Source organism: Panthera uncia, chromosome X (genome assembly GCF_023721935.1).
Source record: "Panthera uncia isolate 11264 chromosome X, Puncia_PCG_1.0, whole genome shotgun sequence".
NCBI lineage: Eukaryota > Metazoa > Chordata > Mammalia > Carnivora > Felidae > Panthera > Panthera uncia.
The window spans coordinates 97,034,440-97,045,031 of NC_064817.1; the positions used below are offsets into that span (position 1 = coordinate 97,034,440).

Below are 10,592 nucleotides of genomic sequence, written 5' to 3' on the forward strand. Positions count from 1 at the left end.
AACTGCTTATATCCCCTACCATCCTTCCAAGTCAAAACATCCAGTATAGCTGATCCCAGGCTGGAACTAGAATAAAATCACTCTCACAGACTTCACAGCAGATAATAATTAGCTCTGTCTAGAAGTCCTAGCATTAAGGGGGGGGGGGGGGAGCCTATTAATCCAAATAATTCCCAACTGGTTGAAAATACAGGTTGTGGGCAAGGGGAGTAAACATTTTCAGGCAGTGAAAGGAAGAGGGGAGGACGGGGTCAGGCAAGGGACCAATACACAAGGGTGACCATATATGCCAATTCCCAGGGTTACATCCCCTAAGCAGTTCTTCATTTTCATGGCTGTCCTTACTTTACCTCCCAGACCACAATTTATCTAATATCTTTGACATTTCTTCCTCTATCCTCAGTGGTCCTTAAGACTGCAGATTTGCACAACAAGATAGCTCAGGCAACAGAAACAAAAGAATGGTGTTACACAGAGCCAATACAAGGGTTACTCTTTCCAATAATAGGTTACTTCTAAATCAAATGTCTCCTGATTGGGTATTTCTTATATAAGAACATCTATTTTTAAAAAAAGATTGTTCCAACACTGTCAACCCCAATATTTTAATTCAGCTGAAAAGTGTTATCGTTATGAGGAACATTTTCATATAAAGATCTTTAAATTCTAAAACTCACATTCAACTAATAATACTTGATGTTATGCAGCAGGTCATCATTATTCACTGTAGTATGTTCTGAAACCTAGTCTCCTAAGCCCTAACCTATGTTCTAATTAATTATGCCCAAGTTAAATTTTAGCTACCCTATCACTTCAGCAGTTGGCTTCATGTTCTCAAACCCAAAGCAATCACAGCACATCTTAAGATGTGATGAATACTTCAACTTCTCTTTCCCTGTACTAAGAGTGGACTCCTTGTTTGCTGGTAGGAACAGGAAAAGCTGCCATCGCTAATTTTTGGACAAACGTGAAGTACTCCAGCCTAGAAACCCTGCCGTGTGTCTTGTTTGGTATCAAAATGTTACATGAAGTTCTGATCTGATTTCTCTTCTGGAGCATCCCAGAGAATAGAAAATGCAAGATAAGCAGAGGCATTAAGTGGTGTTATCTTTTGAGAATCCTAAAAGAAATGTGAATTTGAGCTCTAGACGACAGGAATAGATACTCTTTACCAGAGTATCATCATTGCCTAGCAAAGCAACAGCACATCATAAACACCCCATAAATGAGTATTTCTTGACTGAATATCACAGGCAGGTAGACAAATTAGCAAAGCTATACCAAAAGGACAATAGAGGCCTTATTGTGTTAAAATCTTCCATGCTATCGTGAGCACTAGCTTACTAAAAACACAGATCACTCATTTACAATTAGTGAGCATTTATTGTAGGCTAAGCAGTCAATTAATCCAGAGAAATTAGTAAAGAAAGACCCTGCCCTAAATGGCTCACAGTCTGGCAAAGGACACAGATATAGTTTATGCTAATATAACCTGCTAAGTGCTAGAAATCTGTGTCAAGTTTTAGGAGACGAGATTAAGAAGTAACTAATTCCACATGGGTAAAGTGCCAGCCAAGACTTTACAGAGCAAGTAGCACTTGATCGTAAAGAATAAATAGGAGTCCTCAAGATGAAGAAAAGACAGGTGAGATGGGTAAGAACAGTTTTCTAGTTATAAGGAACTGCATGTAAATAAGGGTCTATACATAGCAACATCTATACCTAAGTTCAGGAAATGGCTAGTAATTTAATATGACTAGAATATCAGATTTGGGGGGGGGGGACACTAAAGATAAGGCTGGAAAGATAGAATAGGGCCAGATTGCGAAGAGCCTTTTCTGCCACATTTAGAAGTTTGAATTTTATCCTACAGACAAAGGTTTTTGAGCAGTGTGTCAATGCAATCTCTTTTAGAACGTAACAGTAGTAATAACATGAAAGAAGGACTTAAAGAGAAATAATCAGAGGCACAGACTTGCTAGGTGAAAAATGATGTAAAACATACATTAAAAAATTCCCATGGTCATTGTCTATACAACAGAATTCTAAACCCTTGACAATCTAAAGTGTGCCTACCTTTCCAACTTTACTTCCTGTTTCTTCTTTTCCCTCCCTGCATATTACAATCCAGCCACATCAGACTATGTATCATTTCTTCAATCTGTCATATACGTTCATACTGCCACATCTTCACTCACACTATTTGTTACTTCTGAACAGACAACTTCAACAAACTCCTATTCATCTTTCAAGGACCAGGTTAAAAAAGGGTTATATCTATAAAGTCTTCTCTGATTCCATCTCCCCCAAAGCAAAAATTTATCATGCTTTCCTCTAGGCTTTCACATCACGCCAATCATACTACTAATGCAGTACTTAGCACAAGGCATTGTTAGTTATCCATTTATCTACCACCTCTGCTAGAATGGCTGAGCTAAAACCAATTTACAAATGTAAGTTGCAAATATAAAACCATGAGATTAATCTCTCTATATATATACATATATCTGTGTACACACGCACACACACACACACACACACATTTTTTTACCTGGTAAAACTTGAATTTGAACCCAAGAATATGACACAGTGTTTGCGGTTCACACATACTCATGTAAGATTCTAATAAAGATATAAAGAAGTCATCATGTTCTGGCCTGCATTCAAACACTTCTAAAATGACATCCAAAACTCTATTGGGATCCAGATTAAAGCATCCTGCAACAGATGAGATATACACAAATTCAAAAGTGATTATACATCATTTCTAATAAAGCCATTAGCTTTCAGGGACAACTTACATAAAAAGACAAAATGTTTATAAGAACAACTTCTTTTATAAGTTTGCTTCCCCTGCACCAGAGGAAAATCTTTATAATTTTTAAGATGATCAAGTCCACTGCCCACATTTTACAGATGAGAAATAGGACTTGCCCAGGATTACAAAGTAGGTTAATAAGAGAACTGGGGCTGGAGCCCAGGACCTGTGACACTAAGTAAACTTTCTTCTATACCACACTCAGTTCTTGATTACCCAGGCTAGTGAAAAAGATCCACATTTTTAATTCTCAGGATAATATGACAATCAACGTATTTACAAGTTAGGCAACTAAAGGTTTTTCTTTAATGTTTTATGCAGAAGCACCTGGAATGTTGGTAAATAGTTAAAAGCTCAGGTTCATAAATGTAGAATATCATTTTTAGAATCATTTCTTAGTTCATCTTACATACACAACAAAACTACAAAATATAACTGTACCATTGATTTATATCTGTGGTTTCTGGCAGCATTCTAAAGAGAAAACAGGTATACTACTGATACTGAAAACAGGAGAGAATACCAAGGGGTTGGGGACATAACAAAAGAGTATAGATAACACAAGCAAAGAGAGGACGAAAACAGACGATGTAGGTAGCCAAGGAAAGCAAAACAAGCACTGAATAGATGCCGATGGCTACTTATCCTTGCTAATCTCTTAGGGTAAGCTAACAAGGGCCGATGGACACAGATTTAAAAGACATTCCTATCAGCCACCCTATTCTTTTTTTTTTTAATTTTTAATGTTTATTTATTTTTGAGACAGAGACAGAGCTTGAGCGGGGGAGGGGCAGAGAGGGGGGAGACACAGAATCTGAAGCAGGCTCCGGGCTCCGAGCTGTCAGCACAGAGCCCGACGCGGTGCTCGAACTCACAGACCTCGAGATCATGACCTGAGCCGAAGTCGGACACCCAACCAACTGAGCCACCCAGGCGCCCCTCAGCCACCCTATTCTTGATACATTATTAATTTCACTTGCATTCGGCTTCACTTGTTACCAAAATTACATTATAGTGCAGTCATATCATATGTGTACTCAATTTATGAGAATGCAAACATTTACACACAACAAAAAAGAGACAAATAAATTAAAAAAATTTTTTTAACATTTATTGAGAGACAGAGAAGAGCACGAGCGGGGAAGGGGCAGAGAGAGAGACAGACAGACAGAATCCGAAGCAGGCTCCAGGCTCCGAGATGTCAGCACAGAGCCTGATGCCGGGCTCTAACCCACGAACTGCGAGATCATGACCTGAGCCCAAGTCGGATGCTCAACCGACTGAGCTACCCAGGTGCCCCAAAGAGACAAATAAATTTAAACAATACAGATTATACCCACCATTCCTCTCAATAAAATGAATGCCTATGACCCAGAGTGAGCATGAGATATCAATCTGTTCTTCCCTCAATGTATATCAATTCCCACAGGCCTTGTACATCAAGCTGAATGGAATTCTAGAATTTTAAATTACATTTTTCATTAGACGTAGCTCCTAAATGCAAGCTAGCCACTTCATTGGGGCAAGCAAATAAATACTGATTTCTTCTAATGCTGGAGGAAGGAAAAAAAACAACTGTTGAACTTGGAAATGTTAGTTCTGAACACAGTGTGTTATACATGAGTTAAGAGATTTTTTCAAAGAAAATTCTTATATAACCTATTTTATAAGAGAGTTTGAGTTACTTCTATTAACTCCACACTTATCTTTAATGCTGTAAAATTAATATCTGATTCATAGCATCTTAGCAATCACTTACGAAACCAAACTCTCCAAATATAAAAAGTGTTTCGTTTTATTGTTTTGTTTGTTTTTTATAAAATCCAAAGAAAACATATTCTTCTATTTCTCATACCAAGGGGAAAAAAGACTAACAAAGGATCATGTCTTACTGAAAAGAGCTCCAGATTCTCATAAATTCTCCAAAGAAATATTTACCTGAAGGTCTGAGAAGAAAACTTCTAAATATTTTTGCCTCTCCCTATACCCCCAAAAGGTATGGCTTACGAATGTAAAAGTGACTCCAAAATACCAAATGGAATTTTTTTTTTTATAATTTGAGAGAGAGAGAGATAGCAAGAGCGAGCATTTGGAGAAGAGGGGCAGAGCAAGAGAGGTAGAGAATCTTAAGCAGGCTCTATGCTCAGCATGGAGCCCAACACAAGGCTTGATCCCACGACCCTGGGATCATGACCCAAGCCGAAATCAAGAGTCAGACAGTCAACCTACTGAGCCACCCAGGCACCTAGCAAATGGAATTTTTAAAAGCAGCTGGTGGAAATATAAAATGTAAAATGGTACAACTACTTTGTAAAACTGCCAGGTCCCTCAAAAGTTAAACTGGTAACTACCCTATGACCCAGCCATCTCATTCCTAGGTATATACCCAAGAGAAATAAATGTCTACGTTCATACAAAGACTGTACACAAGAACTGATAGCAGCTTTATTTGTAATAGTACACGCTCAAGTGTATCAACATATAAATGGACAAACTGTAGTTCAGTATAACTGTAGTATGTAAGGGGGAATAATTACTTAGCAATAATAAGAACTAATAATACAAGCAACAACATGGATGAATCACAAAATAATTATGCTGCATAAAATAAGCCAGACCAAAAAAGAATACTCACTGTATGATTCCATTTATAAAAGAATTCTAGAAAACGCAAACTAATCTACAGTGACAGAAAACAGATCAGTGGTTACCTGGAGAGGAGGAAACACAGTGAAGGAGGATGAAATACAAAGGTGCAAGACAAAATTGGGGGGGGGGCGGGAGGTGGCAGAAACGTGCATTATCTAGATTGCAGTGATGTTTTCACAGATGTATACATACATTATAACTCAAATTGTATGCCTGAAATATGCAGTTTATTTATGTCAAATATGCCTGAATAGAGCTGGAAAAAAAAATGCCTCCAACCTGCTCTAACACTGACAATAAAGATTATGAAAGCAAGACCTAGCAAATTCTCCAGCTTTATAACTGCTCTTAACTTACTAAATATAAAATCCAATCACTAAATAAAAATACTCTATCAGAGATGAAAAAAAGATATATTAAATATAATTTTGATAAGATTGTGGGTTTATAATTACCTCTTAAGCTACATACACAAAACCTGTGAAATAAGGACTAGAACAGCAACATGTTACATAGAAAATGTTTTGTTTCATTAACATTGCAAAAGTTGAGACCTTCAGCATGCTAGTGTGAACCACCCTCATGTCTTTTTTAACAGTATTACAGAATAGCATCAAAGCTATTCTATCAGCGACCTGCACTGTGAGCTACCAATTTCTTTCTAGGTTCAATTTAAGGTAGTAATCTAAAAGAAAAGCTATGTACTTCTATTTATAACAGATATCAACCTTTGCATCTTTCACAAAAGAAAAACTGGTTTTTGAGTTTTCTATTAAGTGTCTCAGGTGTCATAAGTTAGTCCAACCAATTAGAATGACTTTTGCTCCATAAGATGTTACAAGTAACCAAACCCAGGATTTAGAAAATGATTTTTAAAGCCTTAAAGATTTGCTAAGTAACAGTTAAGCTATTTCATATAGAATAAGATTCTAGTAATAATCAGTAAGCTTAGAATGTCCAAAATAATTTTTTTTTCTAATGGCAGCTGTGGTAGAACATAGGCACTCTTGTGCTCAACCATCTTAGAAAGGCTTTTTTGTCTAGCCCAAGCATCAACAGTCATGTGCTCTTGAAAGAATGCAGAAGCCTAGCTCCCTACCTCGATCACCAGCTACATTAGGGATATATACACACATATAATGCCTTTATGGCTTTCAAGGAACAAACAGAACCATATTGGAAGGGAGCAAGTAGAAAAATAAGTGACAGATCTGGAATGTACTCATTCCTTCATTTAAATAAACATTAAATAACTACCTGCTATGTGCCAGGTGCTTGTGATATGGAGATCAATAAAAGGCCTAAAAGAGTTCACACCTTTTGGATGACAGGCCTTTGAAGCAATGCACTGAAAAGTAACTCAAGTTTCCCCCGAAAGATAGACAAGATGACTAGTATATTAGAGCAAGTGATTGCAACTAGAGTAAAAAAAAATATATTGATTAAACTGACAATGCCTGTTTTAGCAGTGGGCCAAATTGAGATTCCGGACAGAAAAAAAAAAAAAAATCCCAAGGTAATATTGTAAACAAGACTGGGAGAGATGTCCAGCCTGTACATTTCAAACAAGAAGACAGAAAGATAGCTTCAATCATCATGTTCTGAACAGAAACGACCTTATGAGACAGAGAAAAACCATTCTGTGAACAGAAGGACATGATCTGGCATCTATAATGACTTCAGAAACTGGCCAGGTCTGAATGCTTGTGCCCCACCTCCCAAATTCATATGTGGAAATTCTAATCCCCAATATGATGGTATTTGGGAGATGAGGTCTTTGAGAGGTGATTAGGTCATGAGAGCAGAGCTCTCATGAATGAGAGTAATGCCCTTAAAAAAGAGAAGTCCCCTACCTCTTGTACCATGTGAGGATGCAGCAAGAAGTCAGCAGTCTGCAACCTGGAGGAGGCCTTCACCAAGAACCCAACCACGCTGGCACCCTGATCTTGGATTTCCAGCCTCCAGAGCTGGGAGAAATACATTTTTGTTGTTCAGAAGCCACCCAGTCTGTGGTAATTTGTTATAGCAGTCCAAACGGACTAAAACAAGCTAATAAAAACCTATGCTGGACTATTTCTAAGAAGTAGTAGTATTTGCAAAAAACTGCACATCTGAAGGAAAGAACCAGAGAACCAAGATGCAGAGAAACGTACCTAACAAAAGTATAATTGTAAGAAAAAAAAAAAAAAGTATGTTTAAAAAAAAACAAAACAGTATGCTTGAGAACAGCAACTGCCGTCTTCTTTGTCACAGTGGAAAAAACAACTTCTTTGTAATTAGTATAATAGTAAAGAAACTTCAATAAAGCAAAAACATAGGTAAAGGAAGCAGTCAACTGGCTTCCCTTTCAAAGGGACACAGAGATAAGATGCCTCTAGGCTGAATGGCCCTTATATCCAGATTGGTCCAATCAAATACTTGTAGTTGGTCCAATACAAATATTTTATTGGTCCAATAAAATACTAAGTACGTATATACTTAGTACACTAAAGTACACTCAAGAAAAATTAGTCAAAGGGGTTAAATGTCCCACAATTGCCCAAGAATCCTTTGGCCTGGCGTCTTACTTGGTTTTTAATGGCTCTCTGGTCACTTGCCAAGTAACCAAGAGGACTTGTGGGACTGAAGGTGCAGAGGCCCCCACCCCAGGCTTCCCCACCCCCAGCAAAATCTACAGCCTTGGACACAAGACAACAAATGAAGGTCCCAAGGCTTGGTGAAGAGGGTTCTGCTTTTGGGTGAGAAGGAAAGGGTTAGAGTCTAGGCCAAACAGATCCTGGACCACTAAACCCAAAATCGGGAAGAACCATTTGCACTCCCTAAAACTAAACTCGTTAGCCTGCCCCAAGACTAATTTTTAGCCAGAACTCTTGATTTAGAGCAGAAATCAGCATTCTGCGGCCCGTGGGTCAAATACAGTCGGTCTCTATAAATAAAGTTGTATTAGAACACATGTATTTACATATTGTCTATGGCTGCTTTCACACTACAATAGCAGAGTTGAATAGTTGCAACAGAGTTGAATAGGGCAACATATGGCCCACAAAGCAAGCAAATATTTACTATTTTACCCTTTATAGAAGCTTGCTGACCTCTAATTTAGAAGAAAGAAAAAGAGTACCCAGCTATTACTTTTATTTAAAGGGCATTCAGAAAAGTAGAGTGCCTATAGTTTGGTTCAACAAAGGAGTCCATCTCTGATATCTTTCTTTGAATTTCTATAAGATTTTTTAAAAATATTTTTATATTTATTTTGAGAGAGAGCAAGCAGGGGAGAGGTGGAGAGAGGGAATCCCAAGCAGGCTCTGCACCATCAGCACAGAGCTCGATATGGGGCTTGAACCCACGAACTTTGAGATCATGACCTGAGCCAAAACCAACAGTCAGACGCTTAATGGACTGAGCCACCCAGGTGACCTCTAAAAGATGCTTTTTGCCATCTGGATGCAGGGTTCATTTGCGTGGGGTCTATGACTTGGTAGCTGAAGAGCCTACTAATTGCTATCCATTCCATTTCATAATTTTTAAAATCTAGTGTCAGACTTGAGATCACAACCATCAGGTGGACTCAATGATTCTGCTTCTTTGCTTACTCATGAAGTAAACAGCCACTGTCTCACAGGATATAAAACACTGTTTATTTTGTTTAGGATATGCACATTTTAATGTGCCAGAAGAATCTTTTAGGGAACAAATGACTAGGTTTTAATTAAAGTATGATAAATAAGGAGTTCTTCTGATCAGACCAAGTGTCCGGAAATTTAAGCGCATTTAAATGCATACCTCTCAAACTAGGCATCAGTTCTGCCAACGGTTAGTGAAGGAAATCAGACCTGAGATAGTTTTGTAAGAGGTGTTATGTCCAGATTGCTCCTATAGAGAAATCAATGGGAATAAACAAGGGAAAACTCATCCAAAGATGCCATGAAAAATAAGATGCTGTGTCAGTGAACGGCTTTGGCCAGATGAGACAAGGCCTGCATGGAGTCTGCATTGAGGGGAAATCCAATAAATTTTTAACACTGAAAGAATACTCATTGGAACTGGAGTCTTAACCTCAATTTTCACGTCGATGAAAAACTCCTTTCTCAGACAATGGGGAGGAGGATGGACTCAGCTACCCAGAGAGAAACCCTGAGTCAGGGAGTTGAGCTTACTAAAATTCTACATGTCAAAGAAGAGAGGTGAAGAAATCACTGTAAACTCTATGAGAAAGAGAGAAAGATGCACGCATTTTTCAGCAAGTATTTATTTGGCACCTACACACTAGGCACTGAGGTTAGAGATACTAACCAAACAAGACCACTGCTTTTGTGGAGCTTGCACTCCCATGGGGGTAGAAAATAAAATTCATGTCATATTATATGGTGATAGTGCTCAGAAGGAAAACTAGTAAATGAAAGGGAGTGTTGAGGGAGGTGGCCAGGGAAGGCGATACTGAGGAGGTAACATGTGAGTGCTTCTGTTCTAATGTGCTTGGGGGTACAGCTGATAAACCAGAATAGGGGTTTAGCCCAAGAAATCAAATTGTTTATATTCATGGAAAATCCATATATATCGTGAGCTTGTAGTTGTGACTACCACATTGTTCTTCAGAGACAGTAACATAACCTGTTCCGTATGAGAGCAAAGTTCAAGATAAGACAGTAGTGTTTATTTTCCCAGTTAGATAAAAGCATACCTTCAAGAAAATCCTTCTGTGAAATGTTCCTAAAATAGCAAAGGACTAAAAAGGTATAAACCCACAAGGACAAAACTTAAAAGAAACAAGGATAGACAAGAAATGTCAACAGGGGCACCTGGAAGACTCCATCAGTCAGGAGTCTAGGTGTCCAATTCTTGATTTGGTCCCAGATCATGATCTAACGGTTGTTTAAGATCACTCCTGAGATCCATGCCCAGCATGGAACCTGCTTAAGATTCTCTCTCTCCTTCTCCCTCTGCCCCCTCCCCGATGTGCACACTTGGGCAGGCATGGTCTCCCTCTCTCTCTCAAAAAAAAAAAAAAAAAAGTCAACAACAGATAAAACACAAACAATGAGGAACTTACAGAGCACAATGAAAATTTTTTAAGTTTATTTATTTGAGAGAGATAACCGGGGGGGGGGGGGGGGGGGGGGGGGGG

At 38.4% G+C, this 10,592-nt stretch overlaps 1 protein-coding gene across 9 annotated transcripts in view; it reads right to left on the reverse strand.

The window, feature by feature from the left end:
* THOC2 (THO complex subunit 2) overlaps positions 1–10,592 on the reverse strand; it is a 114,022-nt gene that overhangs the window by 71,271 nt on the left and 32,159 nt on the right. For 8 of the 9 annotated variants that reach the window (XM_049644809.1, XM_049644811.1, XM_049644808.1 and 5 more), the window contains exon 8: positions 2,552–2,718. In XM_049644809.1, the coding sequence (XP_049500766.1) occupies positions 2,552–2,718 (167 nt within the window). Of the gene's footprint in view, positions 1–2,551; positions 2,719–4,158; positions 5,532–10,592 lie in introns of those variants that run through there. The other variant, XM_049644817.1, reaches the window with a different exon arrangement.